General features: G+C 49.5%; 5 protein-coding genes across 5 annotated transcripts; 2 read left to right on the top strand and 3 right to left on the bottom strand.

Annotated features, from left to right (window-relative positions):
- Positions 1-1,744: 1,744 nt before the first annotated feature.
- On the top strand, positions 1,745-8,357 carry HOO65_080471 (putative double-stranded RNA/RNA-DNA hybrid binding protein; the record flags this gene model as incomplete). The annotated part of the gene is made up of 5 exons (XM_071004109.1): positions 1,745-2,662; positions 2,752-3,234; positions 3,450-6,882; positions 7,786-8,062; positions 8,114-8,357. The coding sequence occupies 5 exons, from the start codon at positions 1,745-1,747 to the stop codon at positions 8,355-8,357; spliced, it is 5,355 nt and encodes a 1,784-aa protein (XP_070856701.1).
- Positions 8,358-9,250: 893 nt separating this feature from the next.
- HOO65_080470 (LDB17 protein) lies at positions 9,251-11,407 on the bottom strand (the record flags this gene model as incomplete). Its single annotated transcript, XM_071004195.1, has 3 exons — positions 9,251-10,639; positions 10,710-11,191; positions 11,362-11,407. The coding sequence occupies 3 exons, from the start codon at positions 11,405-11,407 to the stop codon at positions 9,251-9,253; spliced, it is 1,917 nt and encodes a 638-aa protein (XP_070856700.1).
- Positions 11,408-12,432: 1,025 nt separating this feature from the next.
- Positions 12,433-14,902, bottom strand: HOO65_080469 (STE/STE20/YSK protein kinase; the record flags this gene model as incomplete). The annotated part of the gene is made up of 4 exons (XM_071004164.1): positions 12,433-14,120; positions 14,172-14,623; positions 14,719-14,749; positions 14,827-14,902. 4 exons carry the CDS (start codon positions 14,900-14,902, stop codon positions 12,433-12,435), a joined length of 2,247 nt encoding a protein of 748 aa, XP_070856699.1.
- Positions 14,903-17,168: 2,266 nt separating this feature from the next.
- HOO65_080468 (ubx domain-containing protein) lies at positions 17,169-18,793 on the bottom strand (the record flags this gene model as incomplete). Its single annotated transcript, XM_071004243.1, has 2 exons — positions 17,169-18,202; positions 18,262-18,793. 2 exons carry the CDS (start codon positions 18,791-18,793, stop codon positions 17,169-17,171), a joined length of 1,566 nt encoding a protein of 521 aa, XP_070856698.1.
- Positions 18,794-22,126: 3,333 nt separating this feature from the next.
- HOO65_080467 (uncharacterized protein) lies at positions 22,127-23,521 on the top strand (the record flags this gene model as incomplete). Its single annotated transcript, XM_071004284.1, has 3 exons — positions 22,127-22,218; positions 22,279-22,386; positions 22,483-23,521. The coding sequence occupies 3 exons, from the start codon at positions 22,127-22,129 to the stop codon at positions 23,519-23,521; spliced, it is 1,239 nt and encodes a 412-aa protein (XP_070856697.1).
- Positions 23,522-24,686: the final 1,165 nt, after the last annotated feature.

The raw sequence follows: 24,686 nt of genomic DNA, 5'->3' as shown, positions 1-24,686 counted from the left end.
TAACTTCCATCGCCTGCCCGCTCAACGTCATGCCTTCCTCGTTCTTCGATTCCAACCCAGCAACTTCCCTTCACACGTCATAACCAACCCAAAATAAAGCAAGATCCAGAATCAATCAATCCGTTAACGGAAAAGGAGCCGGCTGTCAAGGGAGCTGCCGAATGTGGAAGCTACCATAGCTCCTGCCCGCTACGTTAGTTGTTTCTATGAACATGACATTGAGCTACCCCCTCCGCGTAAGACAAGACCGTAGTCTCAATGGAATATGTGTCTTTTTGTGGGCTGATGACATGTACGTAGTAGAATGTACCCCCCCCCCCCCCCCCGTAGATGTTAAATATATTTAAAAATATCCAAGTTCAAGTAGTAGAATGTAACCTGATCTCGACAGGTACCAGGTACTAGCTAGATAGCATGCTTGTCCTATGAGGTATTGTGTTGCCACCAAGTACCCAAAAACAAAACAAGCAGTCGGAAGTATTGTCAATCCCTTCAATGCATGTGTAGCTAGTCCACTCCAAAAGTCTTTTCAAGACACGGCCAAGCTGGCACGAGCCCCCTTTTCCCGTCATCACCCGCTTGTAGCAGTCACCTGAGGCTCTCTTAGACAGACGGGAACTCACTAGCTTACAGCGTCGTTGCCTCTTTAGCACTCTTCGCGTAGCCTTTCTCACTCAGCACAGTGCTTGTGTGCTCAGAGATATCTGCTAGATCTTACACCAACCTTTCCCCTTCCCAAATACTTCCGTGGCTTATGTATCTTGTAGATCAGCTATTGCTACTTATAGCTTCGCGTAGTAGCTGTGCGAGTTGCCATTAATCCTGGGCATCTTTATATCCTGAACAAGCTCTTGCCATCGCCTCGATCTACCAGATCTCCAGATACTAGATATCGAGATCAGTTTGCACAACACTAGAAGCAACTGCCACATACAAGCTCATCACAGCTCTCTATCAAAAGGTCCTCATGCTGCCATAGCTTTTTTTCTCTTCGTTGATTTCGGTGGCAAGCCTGCGTCTTCACTCCAAACTATCGTCTTGAGATTCATCCTTCTCTCGCGTGCGAGTCAGCTGGAACCTATATCTTATGTGTTAGTTTATTAACCGGTCAGACTGCAGCGGATGCTTTGAGACTAGCTTAGAATCGATCATCCTCAGCTTCCTACGTAGTGTGGAATGAGCGGCTTTCCACAGAGGCCGGCTATGCTATAAGTCCCACCTCCATCGAGCCGCAAACATCATTCTGACGTCACTTGACGTTTCTCCTTGTGGTTCAGCATATTTATCATCCCTTCTAGTAAGAAATAAGGCTAAAAATGATGAAGGAAAATGGAGAAAAAAAAAAAAAAGGCAGGTACTAAGCCAAGATTTGCAGGGAGGAAAGATGTTGGCAAGAGCTCGCGAAAAGCAGAAAGGCGCACAGGTAAAAAATGATGGTGAAATCGTTAACCTGGAGACACGGGGAATCGAACCCCGGACCTGATCCAAGCCACGGAAGCAGATGCTCCGGCTATGCTAAGGATCCGTCATACCACTAGACCATGTCCCCGAATCAATTCGCCGGAATCTTTCGGTCTTAGACTGAAATATATTGGAATGCAACACACAGATCCTACCAAAACTTAACTCTTACAACTCCAGGACAAGGGACTAACCCTAAGCAACCCTGGAAAATCTTGACAGCAAACAAACAAAACAACAAACTCACGACACCGACCGAAGACCCCAGAGGCAGAGGACCATCATGTCCAGCCTGCTGAGGAGCTTCGAGGCCCAAGAACGCGCCTTCAAGGAGCGCAGGGATGAAGCCAAGAGGCTCATCATCCCCCTGATGGAAGTGATCGAGACGCACTGCGCTCGAGAAGCCACCCAGACCGCCAGAGCCGTGAAAGCGGAATTCCTCGAGACGGCGGTGCGGATGTTGGAAAACATCCTCATGGGAAAGACCAGCAACACGCTGAAGAGGGATAAGAAAGGCCAGGGACAACCCAAGGAGGCCAACATGACCCCCAAGGACGCGAATGTGGCCCTCTCCTTCGCAGAGGTGGCCAAGTTAGCCGCGCAAGCAACGGCAGGCAAACAGAGCCCTGCCCCAGAACCCAAGTCCCACGAGACCGCCAAACAGGGCGGAGAGTGGCAGACTGTCACGCGCCGCAAAGCGGGTAAGACCGCGCACCCGGCACCCCGCCAGGACGACAGAATCCTGGTCCGAATCAGCGCAAGTAACAAGCTGCGCGATTGCGAGAGCTTCCTAATGACAGAGAAGCTTAAAAAGCTGGACGCAGGGCTTGGGAAAGCTCTGAAGAACGTCCAAAAGACGAAGAGCGGCTTCGCGCTCATAGCAAACAAGGACGGTCGCACCACTCTCTTGGAGAAAAGCGACAAAATCAAGAAATACCTCGGACCAGGCACCGAGGTAGCACAGGCGCTGAACACAGACGCCTACCTCATTGGCCCGGTCGTGCGCCACCTCAACGGAGGTGGCAAGGCGGTAGAGGTCACTGAGGAGATGATCAGGGTCTGCTTCGCGGAGGCCACCCGGATAGCCCCGGTCTACATGACCGAAAAAACCCGCGGCAATGAGAAGACGTTCATTGCCAAGATCCCAGCCAACGGGGCGAAGGTCCCCAGGCAACTTAGGATGGGATCGAGACTTGTCCCGGTCCGCCTGCTGGCAGAAAAACCGAAGGCGACCCCCAGTGCACCCGCTGCTTCGGGTGGCACGACGCAAAGAAGTGCTCCAGGGCACAGCTTTGCAGACACTGCGGCTCCAGCGAGCACGAGAGCAGCAAGCACCCAGCGTGCTGCGAGGTGGAGCACCAATGTGTCTCCGCCTGCTTCATCTGCCGCGGCCCACACCCGGCAGACTCCAAGGAGTGCCCCCTTCGCAAGAAGGGAACCACCCCAGAGGAGAGACGGGTCATCAGGAAGGAGCAGCAAAAGCTCACTTCCGAAAAACGGAAGGCTTGCCCAAAGGCGAGCAAAAAGACCCCAGCACAGGCCGCAGAACAGGCGGACTCCATGGAGGCCCGAGAAGAAGGGCCGGAAACCCCGGAAGGGAACCCTCAGACGGAGGACCGGCCGGTGGAGGCGGAGGAAGCCCCGGCCCCAAGGGGCAACGAGGCCTCTGAGCCACCCATGCCGGAGCCCACCCCCAGTGCCCCTGGAGCCCAAGGCTTGAGGAAATCCGCGCGCACGAAGGCGCGTCAGGGAGAGCAGCCCCAAACCCAGTCCGTATGAGAGCGGACATAAGGGGGCGCAAGAGAAGGTGCGTGATTTGGCAGTTCAATGCTGGCAAAGGGCAGCCGAATCACCTGGCTCTGATGGAAGAGGCAGAGAGGAAAGGGGTGGATGTCGTATGCATTCAAGAACCGTATATAGGCAAACCCCTAGAAGAAATGAGGACAGTCACACACCCGGCATACAAACTCATGACTCCACTAACGCAGTGGGACACGAGGCCGAGGGTGATGACATATGTCAGAAACACAATAATGGCGACACTCGTACCCGTCTGTGACGGCGAACACGCAGATGTAGTCATAGTGGAACTGACAGGACAAGGCCTACACATTGCTAATGTGTACAACGCCAACCCGCAAGACACCTCCCGAGGAGTAGCACTGGTGCGGGCGCAGAAAACAGTGAAGGACAAGAAAATGATCCTCTGCGGTGACCTCAACTTGCACTCACAGATGTGGGACAGCAGGAAAAGCGAATCGAGAGACTGCTCCTTGATCCTAGACTGGCTAAGCGAAGACGACGTCACTCTGCTCAACGAGCCAGATGACAACACCTGCTTCCACAGCAAGGAGTCCCCATCGGTGATTGACTTGGCTTTCGCGTCGAGCACTCTGCTGGGCCAGACCGGATGCACGACCAAGGTCATGAAGGAGCTCAACTGCGGCAGCGACCATTTCCCCCTCAGCACCACCATCGAAGGCATACAGATCGACGATGTAGTCAGAGCGACCCGGCACAACATGAACAGGCTCGACACAGAGAAGTTCACGAGGGCCTGCGCAAGAGAGTCTACCTCTCTAAACGCAAGGGAAGCCCTGAGGGCAGAGGACGCAGAAGAGCTCGCAGCCGGGCTGATCAAAGCGATGACCAAAGCACTCGACGAAGCGGCACCCAAGGCCCTGGGCAGAGGCACAGGCAAGAGGTGGTGGAACCCGCAATGCACGGGGGCGGTCAGAGAGATGAGGTCAGCATGGCGACAAACTGAGGCGGACAACTTCCCTGACGCGAGCTACGATGCGTACAAGGAGAAAAGAAGAGCGTTCCAAGCTGAGATCCGAACGGCGAAACGGGAGCTATGGAGACAGACCATTGAGAACATGACGGATGCCACCGATGTGTTCAGGATGGTCAACCGACTGGGGAAAACAAACCCGGCCGGAGGACTCCCCCCGTTGACCCAGGGCGGCACTACGAGAAGGACACCGCAGGAGAAGGCCGAAGCCCTTCTGGATACCCACACCCAGCCGGCGGAAGACCGCTCGAGGACGGAGGAAGAAGCCAACCCAAGGGCAAGACTCTGGGGAAAGCTAACGCCGACAGAAGTCAGAGACGCGGTCTTCCACGCCGGGAACACGGCGCCGGGAGAGGACGGCATCCCAAACACAGCTTGGAAGCTGGCCTGGCCGATCTTTGGACAGTGCGTGGTCAAGCTTTTCAACTGCTGCCTGGAAACCGGATGCCATCCGAGAGTATTCAAGGCTGCGACGATGGTGGCGATCCCGAAACCATATCGAGACAGGAGACTCCCAAGGAGCTACCGGCTGATCTCGCTACTGTCAACCCTCGGGAAAAGCCTCGAGAGAGTGATAGCGCGAAAGCTGTCGACACAGGCGATCGAACTACGGATCATCCCGCCACACTACGCGTCAGCGGTACCCAGGAGGGCGGCCACAGACCTGACCTGGAAACTGGCGGATGTCATCGTAGGGGAATCAAAGCTCAAGAAGATCACATCGCTGGTCACCTTTGATATCAAAGGCGCCTTTGACGCGGTCAAGAAAGAGAGGCTGATAGCCAGGCTGAGAAGCCAGCTATGGCCAGAATCCCTGTGCAGGTGGGTGGCGTCTTTCCTGACGGACAGGCAAGTGAGCCTTTCTGTGGAAGGAGGACTCCCAGTGGAGAGGAAAGTCGGGGGTAGCCTACCACAGGGCTCACCGGCCTCACCGATCCTCTACATGCTCTTCATGGCAGACCTCTTCAAGAAGATGCAGAGTCTTGGATACGCAGACGACGGCTTGATCTACGTATCATCACGGTCAGTTAAGGCCAACCTCCTGTCGATAGGAGAATGGCTGAGAATGGCAACGAGATGGTGCAGCGAGAACGAGCTGGAGATCGACTGGAGCAAGACGGGATTCATGCACCTGTACAAAGGACGCAAAGCCGCAGGCATGAACGAGAAACTCCAGATGCCAGATGGAACGTGGCTGGCCCCGATGGACGAAATGAAGTGGTTGGGGGTCTGGTGGGATCCTAGCCTGAGTTTCAATAAGCACTGCAAAGAAACGATGGCGAAAGCCCGAAGGACCATCAACGTGCTTCGACGCCTCAGCAGAGTCTACTTCGGAATTCCACCAAAGTCCGCTTTGCAGGTCATAAGGGCCTGTGTGGTGCCTCAGCTGACGTACGCGGCCACCACATGGTACCCTATGGCAAGCAAGACAGCCCTGGACAAGCTGGAGGTTGTGCTAAGAGACGGAATCCGGGCAGCCTTGCCGGTCTACAAGACTACGAACAAGCCGAGTCTATACAGGTTCGCGGCTTTCCCAAGCCTCAGGTTAATCTGTCAAGAAATGATACGGGCGGGTGGGATACGCGCATACACATGCAACACAGACCATCCCCTGCACATAACAACGATAGACGGCACCATAGACAAGGCAAAGGCAATGCTCCCGTTCCCGATCAGAGATACCGACAAACTCCTGCCAGAGGGGGAGGGCCCGCCCGACCCACTAGCAGAGAAACTGAGCAAGGAAGAAGCGGCCAAGGCCCATCTTAAGCTGCTCGAGAAGGAATCTCAGGACACAATCTGGGTCTACTCAGACGGTTCGCGTGACAGCGACGGGAACACTGGTGCGGGCTGGGCCGTTTACCACGGAGGCAAGACCCTGGCGCAAGGCTCCGGGGCATGCGGGAAATACAGGGAAGTAGCGGACGCGGAAGCGATCGCAGCCCTCAGAGCAGTCAGGATCGCAGCAGAAGTTGCTCCACCACAAGCAGAGGGTCTGAATCTGTGCGTGGACAACCTAGGAGTAGCGAAACGCATCAGCAAGCGAATGAGGAAGCCAGGCACTTCCCAACTCGAGGTCGACGAGATCCGGCGCATCCTTGCAAAGTGGGAAGGCGGAACGGAATGCCTCTCGCTGGACAAGCCGGTCGGCAGGGTACACTGGGTCCCAGGGCACTGCGAAGTCCCAGGGAACGAAGCAGTGGACCAGCTGGCCAAAGCGGGATGCAAGAGTTCAGATCTGCTGGTTCCAGAGAGGACGATGTCTCTGGCGGCGGCGAGACGCTGGAAGAACGATGCATTCAGGGCCGACTTCAAGGACTGGATGATAGACAACTGCCCAAACACCGACCACCTTGGAGGGGCGCTGGGAATCCCAAAGCCATATAAGCTGGACTGGATGAGAGGGCTGAACCGGGGCACCGTCGCGAGAATCTTGGCGGCGCGCTCCAAACACGGCGACTTTGAGGAGTACCATACCAGGTTCAACCACCAGGACGCCGAGACAAAGTGCCAAGTGCCAAACTGCGGCAAACCGAAGGATTTCAGTCACCCATGGGAGTGCATAGGCAACGCCACGAGACTGGCGGGGAGGTTCGTAAAGAAACTCCTCAGAGAGGATAGGTCCTGTAAGTACCTAGCGGAAAAACTAGACCCTAAATGGAGGGCGTGTCGAGTAGACACATGACAGGGGACGGGCTAGCACGGAGGGAGGAGGGGCGTTTAGACGGGGTTTTCATTTTGTTTTCTGTTTTATGTTTTCTGCTTCCTGTTCTTTTTTTTTTTTTTTTTTTTTTTTTTTCTTTTTCTTTTTCTTTTTCTTTTTCCTTTTTTTGTTTCTGACGACTACAGACGGAAGACGAGTAACAAGCTTGCTTGGGAGCATACGAGCTTCTCTCGTCCAAAACCCGTGGTCAGCCCTGCAGAAGGGTTAATTCTGTCCGGTAACCAATCCGGCGTCGTTTGATCTTAGTGATTCCAGTAGACGTTAAATATATTCAAATCAAATCAAATCAGATCCTACCCAACTCTCCCTCTACAAAGGGCGCAAAGGCTGCCCGTCTCTGAGCACAACTTCCAGCTTGTCCAGGGCTAGGGTTGTCTTGCTTGCCATAGGGTACCATGTGGTGGCTGCATATGTCAGCTGTGGCACCACACAGGCCCTCATGACCTGCAGTGCGGACTTTGGTGGAATTCCGAGGTAGGCTCTGCTGAGGCGTCGAGGTACGTTGATGGTCCTTCGAGCTTTGGCCATTGTTTCTTTGCAGTGTTTGTTGAAACTCAGGCTAGGATCCCACCAGGCCCCCAACCACTTCATTTCATCCATCGGAGCCAGCCAAGTTCCATCTGGCATCTGGAGCTTCGCGTCCATGCCTGCGGCCTGCCAGTCTATAAGACGACGAACAAGCCGAGTCTATACAGGTTCGCGGCTTTCCCAAGCCTCAGAATATTCTGTCAAGAAATGATACGGGCGGGTGGGATACGCGCATACACATGCAACACAGACCATCCCCTGCACATAACAACAATAGACGGCACCATAGACAAGGCAAAGGCAATGCTCCCTTTCCCGATCAGAGATACCGACAAACTCCTGCCAGAGGGGGAGGGTCCGCCCGACCCACTAGCAGAGAAACTGAGCAAGGAAGAAGCGGCCAAGGCCCATCTTAAACTGCTCGAGAAGGAATCTCAGGACACAATCTGGATCTACTCAGACGGCTCGCGTGACAGCGACAGAAATACGGGAGCTGGCTGGGCTGTTTACCACGGAGGCAAGACCCTAACGCAAGGCGCCGGGGCATGTGGGAAGTAAAGGGAAGTGGCGGACGCGGAAGCGATCGCAGCCCTCAGAGCAGTCAGGATCGCAGCGGAAGTTGCCCCACCACAAGCAGAGGGTTTGAATCTGTGCGTGGACAACCTGGGAGTAGCGAAGCGGATCAGCAAGCGAATGAGGAAGCCAGGCACTTCCCAACTCGAAATCGATGAGATCCGGCGCATCCTTGCAAAGTGGGAAGGCGGAACAGAGAGCCTAGCACTAGACAAGCCGGTCGGTAGGGTCTACTGGGCCCAGGGCACTGCGAAGTCCCGGGGAACGAAGCAGTAGACCAACTGGTCAAAGCGGGATGCAAGAGCGCGGATCTACTGGTTCCCGAGAGGACGATGTCTCTAAGTACGTACAGAATACGGAGAGGGATGAAAAGACCAGGAAGGATACCGCCAACTTCAAGGCATTCATTCCCTCTGGCCCCCCTTCAATGTGCCCAGCTACAAGGGCGTTGACAGGGTAGAACTGAGACATATCCTGGGAGCTAGAGCGCTTCACGAAGACTTCAATAATGGGTATTACGAATTCTTCAATCACGGGTGTCCGCGAGTGCATCTACTACAACTGCAGAATATCCAGAAGTGCTGTCCATAGACGATATCATCTAAGCCACTACCGCTCAAAGCACGGCGTCGTATTGCTGTAGAAGCCTAGTAGGTAAACTTTGAATAAATCAAACTTCCTACTTTCAATTTGTTTTCCATCATACCATCGCCAAGTCAGTCATAGCAGGTAGATGATAAAGAATGCAACACCATAACACCGTACTTTCATTATCCATATTGCTATAAAAGACCAGTAGATGAAAGTTAAATAAGGTAAACGAACACACCAGTAATACTGATCCTGCCATATTGCTGGAAACAGCAGAATATAGACATGAGAGAATACAAAAGCGCAAGGCGAATGTAGCTACCCACCGACTACTTTATTCTCCATAAAGTCCATACAATCAAAAACAGTGTCTAACATGGGCGCACAACCATCCATAAGTTTCTTGAACTCCAGTTTCTTTAACAAATAATATATTTCTGCTGGGGCTATTATATTCGCTTCAGAGCTCTATAGACAGTTTGATTTGCATTCCTACATCCGTGTCTAGCCGGCTCGTTCCAGTTCTATTCTTCCTTCTCTACAAAATCGTATCTTTCTTAGTCTTGACCCTACTCTGCTCAATTTTTAAAACTTTGCTGTGCAGCCAATGCTAAACTATCAATAGACGGCTTAGATAGCCGCTGTCGCCGAGGTGGAGGTGCCTTTGGCGGAATTCTTTTAGGCATGGCCTTGCCTGTTGTCGAAGCACTATTTGTAACCGACGAGATTGCACCAGCACCATTGGGAATTTCTGGTTCATGCGAGGTTGGCATTTGATTAGCTGACACTGCCGCCGCTTCCTCTACAGTAGTGGCTGTTTTCGATGGAATCGTTGTTGCCGAAGCCGTAGTAGTAGAATGGTGGCCACCGCCATGCTTGGCGTGGTGTCCAATGAGCACACCATGTCGATGCTTGGGAACTTGTGGTCGTGGTTTTTTAAGACGTCCTGGGACAATCGATCCTAATGAAGAGGTTCTAGATGTAGTGGAAGCAGCACCCGAGGGAGTTGGAGATGGGGAGGCATGTTGAATGGCAATAACAGGGGCTTCAGCTGGTGTGAGACTGTTTGCTCGTGATGGGGTACCTGAGTTAGATATAACCCCCGTGGGAAGCTCTCCGGCTACAACGCCATCAATGTCCACGTTTGGTAGCTCACCACCTAAAACCGCTATACGGCTAGGAGTCGTCACGCCCGGCTTTTCTTGCACAGCAGCAACATCACTGACACTGACCATACTACTAGTCTCTGACGGCGAAAGGCTCATTCCCAGTAGGCGTTGTGCAAGGCCCTTGTCCATTTTGCGAGCATCGCTAGCTTTATTCACCGCTAAGTTCTCCTGGGAACCATCAGTTTCAGGTTCCAGGAGACTATTAGCTTTTTCATATTGACCTAATTCCAATCGGCTCTCCCCGCCACTAGCAGGCGCTGCATCTCGAAGCCATTCGACATTCCGCACTCTCTCAACCAACCGAAGTGTTGTTTCGTCGGTTGGTGCGAAATGGGCATTGATAGACCCGGCTTGTCCCGCGACCAAGCTGAGAATCGCCAGGATATCTTTTCGCTTGTAATGGGAGTGCGGTTGGTTAAGCTGTGTATGGGCAAGCAAGGGATATAAAACACGCAAATACGTATGTCGCAGCGAGGCTTTATCTTCTGGAAGGTCCATAAGGTTCCGCAGAATGATGTCGACCAGCACTTTAAGGTCGTTGGTATAAAAATATTCATAGGTAGTTCTGTTGGTAAACAGGAGATATAGCACCTTGAGAATAAGCAGCTGATATGATGTTTCTGCCTCGCGGTTGAGCAGCATGATGATATTTTCCCCAAAATTGCGATATGAAGAGCCTTCCAAGCTCAAGAGTTTGATGACACGGTTGGTGAGTGGCGCTTCAGGTGGGGTCTCCTGAGTATTAGACACGGTTGCTACAGAAGTTGATGCCAACATGTATTGCTCGTTCAAAACCAGCTAGATCAATAAATGTTAGATGGGCAAATAACGTCGCAGTGAATCCATGATTCTTTCAGTTTCAACTCACCAATACTTTGATAGTAGGGTTGTCATGAGCATCGTCAGATACGCTGTCTATGGCTTGCAGTAAATGTGCCACAAATGCGTCATCAATGCGAACCAAGTCTTCTCGTCGTAGCCGCTCAATACGCGACATTTCAAACATCAACTCCAGTAGCAGGCGATGAAGTCTAGCATCTCCGTGACCTCTGCCATGGCGAGAAATAAGCTCAGCAAGTCGAGGAAAGGATGCATTCTGTATCATGAGCCGGAAAAGATCGGGATTCAATCGGCCATCCAGAAGCATAAACCAGGCTACCACGTGCAGAGGCGCACACTCGTCTTCTTGCAGCAAATTTGAGATAAGTTGCTGACGAACATAGTCTTTATTTTCGTCAAACACAAGACTGCCCATGAGCTTATGAGCACAACTTGCGACGTCATCCTCCGAGTGGAGAAGAGCATCACGCACAGCAGCAACCAAGTAAAGCCATGTTCGGAGGGTATGATCTATCAGCTCGTTGGTTCGGCATCGTTTCGTCAGACAATCATCAAGCGCTGCAAATATTGGCGTTCTTGTTATTAGCGTTTCGAGCCCTTGAGAATCAACGCAAGCCAGATAGGATGATTGGAATAATGACGGGCATGGGCCGGCATGGGGCGGACATGGAGAGACTCACCCTGCCAAAATTGGTCCTCAGACTCCAGACGGTCAAAGGTAGCCATGATAGCAAACGATCGGGAGAAGAAAAGAGATTGGCCAATTATACTAAAAGACGAATATTTGCGATATACAACCCACGTTCTTCCAAGCAAAGAACGGATAGGGCTAGTTGCAAATCGTAATCGTATTGTTCAGTTCGGAGTGGTGGCCAAGAAGAGAGAATAAATAATCACGATAGAAACAACCTGATGTAGGAGTCTTTATCGATAATGATCGGGCCCAAATAGGCTAAAACGGCTATAACCGCGACAATTGTGATGATGAATTTCAAAAGCCTGTCAATAATCAAGCTTAAGACTAGATAACCACCAGTTGACCAGCTAATTGAGTAGCGTCAAATAATTAGGTATAGACGACTATATCTTCATGAAGCTAAGACAGTAACTGCGGGCATGAGAAAGATTGAAAGAGAGGGACCAGCGAGTACCAATCACTCACTAGAGCAACAGGAAAACAAAAACAGTGATGATAATCCGAGGTAAAAGGTATGTATGTATATTGACAGTGCAATACTTGCCCTGTTTTTCTTATAAAGGTCTCTAGTCTGACTCCAGCTTGATGGCCGTGTCCAAATAACACAAGAAATTTTAAGAAAGCAACAGCCTCCTTCACGAAGCAGAAACAAGAGGCATAAATGGATTCCAAGTCTTGGGGTTTGAGATAGCAGATTAAGGTCGGTGCTGTGACTTGTCTTGGCAGCCAAAGCTAGTGGACAGAATAAGCTCGATCCGACAGCTGTCAGCAGCTGTGAGCATGTGCAGTTTCCATGATTTCATTTAGGGGTTATTAACCCTGTGTTTCGTCTGAAATTGACATCGTTCGCTCAGGGAATGCAAGGCCCTTTGTTCGCATCATGAAAAGTAATTCTTTATCGTTCTTAGTAATGCTCAACAGGATACAGCCTGTAATTTGATGTATTATCGTCACTTTACGGAAAATCGTATTCTCAATCGTTTGTCTACACGATTGGCCACCAATCATCAGATATCATTACTCATCATAGCCCATCCGTTTCGTCAGCTCGTTTCTATATCCCATGAAGCCCAGCTTGTTGGTGGTGAGGTTGCTGCTGTTGTTGGTGTGCCACTGCAGCAACTTCTTCTTCGTCCAAAGGCTCTACCCTGACAAGAATTTCTTCCAGCAAACCCTCTAGGAAAGTTCCAACATCACGGCCCATCCCAACCGGTTCGGCCTTGTCGTAATGGTCAATCTCCTTACATACATGTGCTAGCTTGTAAACAAGTTTCCGGACTTTTTCATGAGCTGCCTCGGATCGTTGCTGCCGTGGTGTAACCTGGCCATTTGGGCGGAAAGCCTGCTGAAGCCGAATTTGGCGACGCTTCAGGGCTTCCTCCAACGCAGGAAATATCACATCATTCAACGCATCAAGCTCACCATTTGATGGCGGTGAGGCCGGGGGCGGGAAAGATGAAGGCGTCAAGGGTTCTGAAGGTAACTGAGCCTTGGACTGTAGGCCATGCGTAGGGGCAGACGTCTTATGAGGTAGCGCTACTGGAGTGATATCACGAGACTTTTGATGATGGCTAAATTGCGGTTGAGCTTGTTTCAACTGTTGTGGAACATGTTGAGGTGTCGGGGGTCCCCGGAAGGGTGGAATCTCAGCAAGACTCAATGGTGCTAGTTTCGGGGCCCTTGAAGATGGTTGAGGCGAGGCATGTGAATTAGTCGGTTGAGATGGTGAATGATTTGCATGTGAGCGTGTTTGCGATTGGCTATTTTGGGCTTCAGCTAATATTCTATTGGAGTGGACGGGCACGGGCGGAGGCTGGTTTTGATTGTGGTTATGGTGATCACTCGGCTGGATTGCGGAAGCCAAGTTCATACGGTCGAGGTCTCTTTGGAGTTCCTCCTGCAAGACTCTATCGTAATCTGGCGATTGGTGTATGGATACTGGGTCATGTCGATTGCTGCGCGTAGGGGTTTCAATCCGTGTTGGAGGTTGAACGGTTACACGGGTGGGGGATGGTAAGGGTGGAGGATAGTATGGCTTAGTTGGTGAACTAGATACCAAGTTGAGCACTGGCTGTAAGGGCTTCCTTTGCGGTGAAGATTGCTTCATAGTGCCGTCTACCTTGACAGTGTCTGATGACCCGAGGTCATAATCACGCTTCTTGGAAGGACTAGCTGCACGATTTCCTAGCCCGTTTTCTGGTTCTAACGGCCTCGAGGGCCGAGGATTAGCTGTAGGACCAGCGATGGCATCCAGATCTGGTCTGTGGACAATATTTCCCCGATCGCTAACCAGGCGAACAGTGCCAAAGTCCCACATATCTTCATCAACACGCATGGATGAAGCAGCTACATTATCTTCGTGGGAGTCCATGATATCGTCATCATCAGTTTTATGAGTTGCAGCGTAGCGGCTATATCTCTCAATCAGCTCCGTTAGGTACGAAGTTTTCTTGGCCTTCTTAATGAAAGGATGTCGGAGAAGCTCGCGCGCGGTCGGTCTCTCTTTAGGGTCGCGTTGTAGGCAGACCTCAATAAAGTCTTTGAAAGTTTTGGTAAAGCTTCCTTCTAGTCTGGGGGGTGGGTTTTTAGGGATGAGGAAGAGAACCTTCATGGGATGAATATCGGCATATGGCGGCTCACCATTCGCCAATTCTAGGGCAGTGATGCCGAGTGACCAGACATCAGCCCTGTGGTCATAACCGGACTGTTTGATGACCTCCGGAGCCATCCAAAATGGCGTGCCTACAAATGTGTTTTTCTTGGTCATTGTAGCGGACAGCTGCCCAGACACACCAAAGTCAGCAAGTTTCACTTGCCCATTGGAGCTAAGCAGTACATTGGCGGCTTGTGTGGAAGGAAAAGGAAATGTTAGCCAGAGAATACTGATTTGGATCAAGGACATGGTAGCAAAAGGCGATCTCGGCTTACCTTTGACGTCCCGATGCAGCTTTTTGTCAGAGTGTAGATAGTCAAGTCCAAGAAGCAGCTCTCGCATGATAATTGCAATATATTCCTCTCCAATCAGGCCTGGTTTCATGAGGTCAGCGCAACTTCCGCCAGAGCAGAACTCCATAACGATCCATAGCTCAGCACCCTTGGCATATGAGCCATAATACTTGGTAACGTATGGGGACTGTAATTCGGAAAGGATGGCGATTTCCTGGATGATGTCCTCGACTTCGTCTTCGGCGCTTTCAATATCGATAACCTTGATTGCAACCGGTTGGCCAGTTCGTTTGTCAACACTATTCGCAAACATAGTGTTAGCACAGAGAATTTTCTACTACTGCACCGAGACGTTTTGAGGTCTACGGAATAATGCAAGGACGCAAGGACTCACCCCTTATAGACCTTTCCAAAGCTTCCTCCACCTAGATAGACAAATGTTCACATGTTGGGGTTAGTAGTGTTGATAAAGATTGCACAACAGTCTTGGCTTAAACCTTACCAATGCAATACTCCTTTGAGTACAGCAACTCAGGGTCCAAAGCCTCATTGCGCTCGTCATGGGAGCGATCGGCCATGGTGAGTTAACTGGAATGCGCTGGATCAAGGGCAAGGCCAGGTTTGTTGAAGTTATTAGTGGCGAGGTGTTGCAAATCTCTGTAGGAATCTGATTGGGATCGTGATACAGTTGATAATGGAAGGCTCAAGGTAGCTTGCGTTGACTGGAACAAAGGAGAGTAATAATAACGGTTGCTAATGTGTACGGCCGTAGATAAAAACACAAGTGGTGATTTGGCTGGGGATTGGAGAGGTCCAGACGCGAGTGGGCAAATAGATTGTTTTGTTTTTTTTCGAGATCACTTTATTCGGAGAACCGGTTGGCAGAGTGCAGGTAATAACAAGGTGCGTATATAACACTATTGTTGTCTAGCAAACGGTTAAAAGCCACAACACAGCACAGAGGGTCGAAAAATAACCCCAAGGAAAAAAAGAAAAAGAGTATAAAGACCAAAATCCAATCAGGTACAAAGGCGGTGACGCTCGAGAACAGCAGAACCTAGAAAACTGCAACGTGCGGTTCTCGGGTTCCCACTTGATGCTAGGTCGACTTTATTTGTTTTGCTTGAGTCTGGCTAGCAAGGTTTTTTTAGTTTGTTTACTTTTCCTTGTTGGGTTTCCGTCTGGGAGGTATCTCGAGATTGGATTAATGCAGGGAAGCTGAATTTTTGATTTGTGATTTGTCAATGGGAACCAATAGACGCCAATGGTAACAAAGAGAATATGGAGATGGTCAGAGAGATAATTACAGCGTCTATTCTGGCACGATTGAATAAAGACGTCAGATAAGAATGGGCGTTTCCCAGGTTGGAGGAAAAAAAAAATATAGCCGATAGGGCAGACGTAGACATTTGTAGATGTTGGTGTTTCAAAGGCACAGAATAGCGAGACAGGACAGAACAAGTTGGCAAGACAAAAAAATGAGAGCTGGGGATGTATAATGATGGGGACGACAGAAACAATTGGAAAGGAAAGAAAATGGAAAGAATAAAGAAAATGAAGAGATATAGGGTTGCCATCAAGTTCTCCGTTTAGCTTTGATGACGCAGGATAGGCAAGACACAGACAGGCATAGAGTTACCATATGTGGTGTAGTGGCAGGGTAGGAGGCTAGCCGAAGAGGTAGGCACAACACGTTGGTGCTTTCCCTTTCTACTTGGGCATAACAAGGCTAGGCTAATAAAATAAACGAAGGGATAGAGAAGGCAGCTGATAAACTAGGAAAGAGTACGAGCAGGGTGGTGGGGACATAGGTACCTCCGACATTGTTAGAAAGAGAAGCGATCTGATATATAGAGTGGCATGCAGCGTGTACTAGTGACGATGCAAAAATTTAAGTACATTACCTAGTGAAAGACATGGAATATCCAGTAAACCCTCGAATCGATTACTGGCTTTCTCTCGACTTGAAAAGTTTCCTTCTGCTCAATATTGGCTTGGCTGTTGTACCACGCAGTGCTCCTGGGCCACATCTGAAAATGATGCTTTATTGATTAATTTCCTTCGGGATCTTTTTCTCTCGTGTTCTAGCTCTTGATATTGAAAGCTTCGTTTCTGTGCTTCCGTGTACAGCCTTACACATATACATTTTGTCACATAATGTCTTAGTTATTCACGTACGCAATGTGGAAAACAGCGGATATAAAATAAAAAAAGGTCTTGTATGAAGGAGGAGGCTCCAGGAGCATGGTTCAAGCACAACCTTCTAGTATCGTTACATGCACTTGATTTAAAATCGAGCCAAGCCACTTTGGGAAACTAAGCTATTGGCCTGAGAGATGTAAGTCAGTATGCTTTTCTTTCCAACGCACTCCTGCAGTATCTTTGCCCGTTCCTTCTATCGTAACTACTGGTGCGGTGGGAGGTGTTAGGAGCCGGTGATAGTGCTAGCACAATATGACGATAGAATGAACGACTACTAGAAAGAATAAGTTGTTTTGTAATCCCACAGCTCTTAAACGAATCTCAAGTGCAGTCCGTCTCGGCATCTTGCATCATGCTACATAGCTGTGATTGGTTAGGCTCATCAAGACATCAATATCACTATTCCCTTATGGATGGCAAAGCATGAATTCCAACTCTGGTTTCCATCGAGAATAATAGCAGTTGTTTGAATGCGGGCAGGGCCAAAAAAAGGTCTTTTTTGAGCTAGACATGCTTATGTAAAATAAAATACTATAGAGTGAGCCGGTCTTGATTATTGCCAAGCCTGACTGCGTCTGCGTTGTCCAAATATGCCTGCACTGAGGCTTCGTTTTGCTTGGTCCTTAGACTCCTGCGGTACTCTTAGATATATTCCACCATCACCGTGCCCTGTTTCAAGCCCGCATCAGCAATAGTTTGATCCAAAAGACCAATAAGATCTTTGCCTTGGGGCATTTGTTTAAGCTCAAACTCTGCACCAGCAGCATTTCCTTCTAACGGTTCAGCCTTGAGCCATTGGTACAATCGCTCAACTCGATCTTCTAGACTGAACCGGCGAATAACTCGTCCAGAAGCATGGCGGAACTGGATGCGAGTAACCATAGCAGGATTGTTTTCCGGCTCGACATGTGGCTGATCGGATGCAATATTATCCCACGCAGATAGCTCAGGAGCTGGTGGTGCCTCTGGTGTATCCAGTCTTGTAAGGGAGTCGGGGTCAACGATAGCAGGGGCTGCAGATGCTGCAGGATCGCCCTCCTTGCTTTCGCCAAGGCTATTCATAAGCGCCATCTCAAGCATTTCCTCCTCGGTCATGCGGTCAAAGTCGGGAGCTGATGACTTGTTTGCTTTCTTTGCGACGGGGTTCTTGCTGTTGGCTGATAAACTGTAGCGGTCTAGGAACTCGACTAATTGACTGTAGAACTCTGAGCTAGAAGGGAATGGGGTCCCACTCCATATCTTGACTTGTTCCCCCGTCCGAGGGTCGATGATGGAGACATGAGGATACAGGTCCTGATTTTCATGTTGTTGGCCGGGGAAGTAGAAAGTAATGTATTGCTCGGCGTTGATGTCGTCTTTGGCATATTGTAGGAAAATAAAGTGCTCTTGAATTAGATCCTTTACTGCCTGGTCGCGCCAGATGTCTCGATTTAGTGCTTGGCAATGGAAGTTGCTCATATCTTGCAGATTAACTAGGAGCCACTTCTTCTTCTCTTTGCCCTCGTCACGGGCGTCTTCCCAGCTAAGACGTGCCATTAGGTCAAAAGGAGGCCGAAACAACTGCGCAAGTCTTTGTGATCGGGAGGCGCTCTGCCCAGTTTCGGGGTCGCGAGTAGGAATTGGGTTGGAGTGTGAATCCTCCCAGATAGATTGGGAGAAGGGGTTAGAGCTTGCAGCTGGGTAAAGTTAGCTTTGTAGGCCTTGCTTTGGGTGAATCCAATAAGTGGTTTATTACCTTGCCTAGCGCGTCTCCGGCGGTCCATTTCTGCTAGAAAATTCATTTCAGTGCTATCCTCATCATAGTCGTCCCAACCCCCAACCAGCGTCTCGGTGCGGCTGGCAATCGGTGCTCTGATATCATGGCTTGGATCCTGAGCACCATTTTCAGCATAGAGCTCTTCCTGGAGCTTCTTAGCCATAGCGGCATCTTCATCTGCTTGGGCCTGGGCTGCTATTCGGGAGGCTATGATATGGTCGTCATCCTGGTTAATAGCATCAAAGTCGTTGTTCATATCGATATCTGATGCTTCTTCATCGCTATCGTCTAGATGAATAACTCCATCTTCGTCTTCATGAAGGGAAGCTCGCGGTCTCGGTTGAGAATTATTGGACAAGTTATTGGCGGCATTGAAGCTGTGGTGGAGCTCGGGGTTATCATAATATAATTGAACGGCAGACTCGAGGTTGCCTTCTGCCATGCGAAGGTAGCCTTCGGCAACGGCTTCCGTCATGCCAGTTATGTCAGAGAATAGTGTAACGTTATCCATGGCGAATACAGCAATTGGTAGCAGTCGTTAGTAGAGATAAAGGATATGGTATCGAGAAGGTGGGATATTCCACTGGGGAAGGGTATCCAAAGGCGAGAGTTCAAGGGCTGTGAAGATGTAGCTGACTAAAAAATGCAGGGGAAAAACAACTGCGGATCTTTGGGTAGATAGATGGTCACTGCTGCAAAGCTATCACCCGGTTTTTTCTTTCGACAAGAATGGCAATGGTTGTATAGACGAGAGGAAAACTGGCAGCAAAAAGTGCGAAGAAGCTCAAGGGACGTGTATGTTTGAGAGGAAGAGCTTGAGGAGTACGGAAGAAATGGCCTGCATCACTGGGAGTGGGGGAGTGATGGGACGCTGTTTTATTTCAATAGTAAAGGGGAATCAGAAGAGATAAAAACCAATCGCAAAACAACCCGCCGAGTTGCAGTTCTCTTCGCCCTCAATTCGGACCTTCGATCTCAAAGCCCCTCCTTCGTTTATAGTTTTGGATTTGGGACTCTAGCTTGCTTTGAGAGCAAGAAGTGACGCAAGAACAGGCAGCTGCCTGGCACCTTAGTTCGAGTCACGTGACAAGAATAGCGGCCCAGTTTGTCAAGGTAGCAGCAGGCGAGCCAAGTTAGGCGAGGCGAGCCCAGTTTCGCAGCAAGTTTGGACTGTATTGTATTATGTTGCTTTGTTGAAGCTGCTCCCATGTCAATAGAAGCATCTGCCTTACTTGCTATGCTAGACTTCTCGTATAATATCCGTTGATTTGATGCTTCTTTTAGATTTCCCATCATCAGCCTAACAGCCTAATAATTCAGCCTCCGGGAGAATGTCGGCAGAGCAAGCGCTCGCTTTGCTCCTTCTACATGATTCTGCGAGCGTCTTCTGTTCTAAGCGGCAAAAACGGCATGACAGATCAATATTATGACCAAATTAATGTGCTGTTCTCGAATAAATTAGGCGCGTCTTTTATCTAGCGTGGAAAAATCACACTGCCAATTCTGATTGTCTAGCTGAGAATGGAGATCAAGCTGAAGAAGAGACGAAGTGGGTGATTGCATGGGTAACGGGGGGGGCCTAGACTTGTTATTGATATTTGATCTGTAGGTAACTGGATGTGAGCCTCCCTTGCGGTCTTAGAACAGCTCTAAAGCTGCAAGAGGCCCTGTTAGGCAGGATCACAGTTGTATGTATGTAATGGCACAAATGCAGCCCAGAGCAAAAGAGAGATCAAGCACGCGTCTGAAAGAGAGAACGGGCGGCTGTAAATTCAGATATGCCTTTTCCCTAGGAAGGCCATTGTAACATAATTAACCAGTTCATTAAAAGCTTCTGTTTTTATTTTTCGTTCTCTAGTGCCTCATCTGCTAGTTTCCACCGAATGAGGGAATGAATCTCCCTTGCTTTTGCTCGGCTGTTTTTGGCTGCCCTTTTTACTTCCCATATATCATCTTGTGTGTCTTGGCCATCCATTGTCTGTTGGCACTGTAGAATTAAATACTGGGCCTTGTTCGGCTTCTTTTTTTTTCATTCTTTTTTCTGCTTTGTGCCTTACATTCAAGTCTTCTCCACAGTAAAATATCCGCCAATTATCGTCGTGGGCCGTGCATTTTTGTCAAATCCCATCGCTCAATCAGAATCGAGAAAATCCACCCACCTTACCCCCCCACCCACAGGAAAGGCAAGAAGGAAAAGTCAAAGAAAAATCCATCTGTTCTTACTGCCCTCTTGCCGCTTCCTACTTGTCCACACAACCCACCAATTTTCCGCCCTATTCACTAATCCACTACTGCCCCAGCTACAGTCTACTAACTACTAGCTGGCTAGCTGACGCTACCCTGCACTATTCACGCGCTACAATCTCAGTTAGCACTAAAATCTAACACACAAACGCCCCCCAAAGCCCCCAAAGCCCCCAAAACGGCCTGGCTTTTGTTTCGACAAACAAACTCTTCCCTTCTCATCCTCTTCGTTTTTCTTTCCTCTTTTCTGGCTCTTCTTTTTTTTCCCTCCGCGAGCTGCCAAAATTTTCCCTTGTCTTCTCGCATCTTTCCTTCACTTTTTTTTTTTTCTTTTCTTTCGCGCACACTTCTTTTGGTGGTTTTGTGTCTTTCTGTGATTGAACTTGTGTGTTTCTTTCTGCCTTCGCTCAAAAGTGAGTCTACAATAATTTTTTCTCGTCGCTGCCATCGCTTCGCTTGATTTACTCCCAGCGCCGTGCCGCATCTCGTCCATCTATCCATCCATCCGATGCTATTGCCAACATCCCACCATCGTGATGTGATGATGCAGTCATCATAGCAATCGCGATAGTTATCACGACCCAGTTGCGCTGTATTACTTCGTCCCCAGACCTCATCAAAGCCCTTCCGTCTCGACATAACTGCGTTGCCCTCTTGTCATAACCTGCACTATTTCCTACTTTTTTCTTAATGTCCTGTCGTCGACTTGTGTTCTCCGATCTCAGTTTACCACTTAGTCTCTTTTTCCAGTCTTGCTTGCCAGCCAAATTTTTCCACTCCCCGCTCTGGTCTCAATGCGCTTCCCACAACCACCCACCTTGTCGATCCCTCCCACACCTTATGAGCTACCCCTCCATCAGTCACCATCCTTATCCTTGCTCTCAAACCTGTGCTCTGAATATGTCACCAAGACCTAACACATTACACAACACTGGCTGCACTGCACTGCTTTTTTCCTTGGTCACTTGGATTGATTTAACTATTCCGAAATCTCGTCATCCAGGGACCTCGCAATTCGCTCTGTCGCTATCGTTTTATCACATTACGTCTTGCTTGGATTCACCCGAGTAACTAAGAAAAAATGCATCATTTCTGAGCTTTTCGTGACATGGAAGGATGGATGAATCAATTTGAATCAATTAGCCAACCCAACAACCAACTATTCTTGAGCCTAGTGGCTCTTGATATCACCGAAATTTGCCTGCCCAGTTCCTCCCTACTTTCCTCTTAGGCTGCAATGCCGCAGTTGTTCGTATTCTCTATTACCAAGCACTCTCCGTCGATTCATCATCGAATCAGCCCGGCTCATCTTCGACCTCGTCGAAATCACGCATTCCTTGTACAACATCATACCTGATATGGCCTGAACATCTATGACAAGTGTCATTTACCTGGCATTCTCTGCTCACTCGATAATTCCCTGATCTAACATGATTTCTCCCTCTAGGTTCCTGATTTTATCTGCTTATCGGTGTTTTTGGGTTCTTTTCGATCGACATTTTTTTCTCTTTTTTTTAAGGTCTGTTCCTCTCTGCAACATCCTCTCCACAGCTCTGTATATTTCTAACACTTTACATTTTAGTTTCTTTGAATTGTCACTATGAGCTTCCCTAACCCCGCTCCCACCGGATCTCCCTCTGAGATTGCCCCCATGGGCGCCTCCTCTGAGCAGCCCGCCAAGAGCACCCTTTGGTGAGCAATACCCAAATGGGCTTCTCAATACAACAAGTCGTCTTACTAACTTCTTTTTAGGATGGGTGAGCTCGAGGCATGGATGGATGAGAACTTCATCAAGGGCGTCTGGATGAGCTCCGCTGGCGAGAACGTCCAGGTTAAGGTTATCCGTGACAAGTCCTCCGGGTATGTATATTGAGGAAAGAAAGGAAGAACGAAAGAAACAAGGCATTCCACCACCTCCAGCCCAGTCGTGCTAATCTTGTTTTTTTGTAACCACAGCGCTGGCTACTGCTTCGTCGAATTCCAAGGCCCTGAGGCTGCCAACAAGGCTCTAGGCCTCAACGGTTCCCCTGTTCCCAACTCTTCTCGTGTCTTCAAGCTCAACTGGGCTTCTGGCGGTGGTCTCGTTGACCGTCGCGACGATCGTGGCCCTGAGTTTTCTATTTTTGTCGGCGACCTTGGTCCTGAGGTCAACGAATACGTCCTGGTCTCTCTTTTCCAGGCTCGTTTCCCTTCGTGCAAGTCGGCCAAGATCATGACTGACGCCATGTCCGGCCAGAGCCGCGGCTATGGATTCGTTCGCTTCTCGGACGAAAACGATCAGCAGCGTGCCCTTGTCGAAATGCAGGGTGTCTACTGTGGTAACCGCCCTATGCGCATTTCAACTGCTACTCCCAAGAACCGCTCTCACGGCTTTGGTCACCACAACATGCCCAACCAGGGTGGCCCCATGATGGGCAGTGGTCCTCAGTCCCAGATGGGCTGGCCCATGCCCTTCAACAACGGCCCCTATGGCAACTACAATCCCGGCAACCAGATGAACCAGTTCACCGACCCCAACAACACCACTGTCTTTGTTGGCGGTCTCAGTGGCTATGTCACTGAGGACGAGCTCCGCTCCTTTTTCCAGGGCTTTGGAGAAATCACCTATGTCAAGATTCCCCCTGGCAAGGGATGCGGCTTTGTCCAGTTCGTTCATCGCCATGCCGCTGAAATGGCCATTAACCAGATGCAGGGTTACCCTATCGGTAACTCTCGCGTCCGTCTGAGCTGGGGCCGCTCGCAGAACAACTCCGGTGTGGGTACCCCTTACCGTCCCGCCCCTCCCCCGCCTCACTACATGGGTGGTGGACCTCCTTATGGTGCTCCCCCCTTCGGCCCCGGCGGCCCTGGCGGCGCCGGTGCTGGCGCCGGTGGCCCTATGCCCCCTAACGGTGGCGCTGGCGGACCCATGAACGGTGCCAACCCTGCTGGTCCCCCTCAGGTACGCTACCGTTCCCCCTCCACCCAAGTATACTCAAATCCACAAAAGTCCTAGTCTCGCTAACCTTTTTTTTTTTCTTATCTTGTAGTAAATTAAACAAAAGCTTTCCGCGTCCTTTTTCTTACGCATCTGAATGAACCATGACGATGGATGTCCACCCACCAACTCGGAGCGCATTTTCTTTTTTTCCTTTTGTTTCCGAATATTCTTTCCTTCTTAGACAACTTCTCTAAGGCAGTTATCACTTCTCGGCATCTGGGTTTTTGCTTTCGTCATGTTCACCATGGTTATGGTTGTACGACCACACCACCACTACCATCACCATCAGGGGGCTTTCTCATAACGGCGTTCAAGTTGTTTCTGTTCTCTTATTACGATCATAGGATCTATGTATTCAGTCAATCGTTGTTTGTTTGGATCGGGGCGCTTTACGTTTGATTCTCCTAGGGCTTCTCTATGAGCAGTCGCAGTATTTGCTTTTCTTTTTTGTCCCTTTCTTCTTTCCCCCTTTCTTCACTCCCCTTCCACTCAATTTCCTTTGTCTCCTTGTCAACTCATTTTTTTCTTCTTTCCCTTATCTTCTTTTGTCTATTGAGATTCTTTCAATCAGCTATGTATGTGTCTTGTCTTGTTCTATCGAGAGTGTGACTCTCAATCTGTCTTGCTGTTTGCTTGCCATGCTCCCCGTTGTTGGGCTGTCAATACCCTCATTTGATTATCCTCGATGATGCCATGCAATGGTTCTGTACATACATGCTCTCTTATTGTGCGTTTATGTATGTATATCTGTTCTAGGCCACCCCTCAGACTTTGTCCTTTCGAAACGTCATGTCTAGACTACTGTCACTTTGTCCCTAAGTGACATTATCCTTCTCAAGCACACTGATTGTTTTTTTTGGGATTTTTGTCTAAACATTCTTTTGCTTCTGCTATTCTTCTTTTCTTTCTCTTTGTTTTCTTTGCTTGCAGTGTTTTTTTTTCTCTTCCTTTCTGTTCACCAGGACTCAGAGCTGTTTTTCGATCTCTCACGAGAACACCCTCTTCGGCGTTTTGCTCCATTTTGAATTCTTTCTCGTTTATCGATTCATGGCAGTACAGCGGGCTTGTTTTCTCTCTCTCTCCTTTTTCCCTTTCTCTTTGTTCGTTCTTTTTGTCTTGGTTTTGTTTTCACATTACTACTTCATATGACTCAAAGTTCTTTCCCTCCTCTCCTATCTGC

The sequence above is a fragment of the Ceratocystis lukuohia genome (genome assembly GCF_044167205.1).
Source record: "Ceratocystis lukuohia strain C4212 chromosome Unknown Supercontig8_pilon, whole genome shotgun sequence".
Lineage (NCBI taxonomy): Eukaryota > Fungi > Ascomycota > Sordariomycetes > Microascales > Ceratocystidaceae > Ceratocystis > Ceratocystis lukuohia.
Note: the sequence above shows the minus strand (reverse complement) of the source record. Positions and strands in the feature narration are given on the sequence as shown.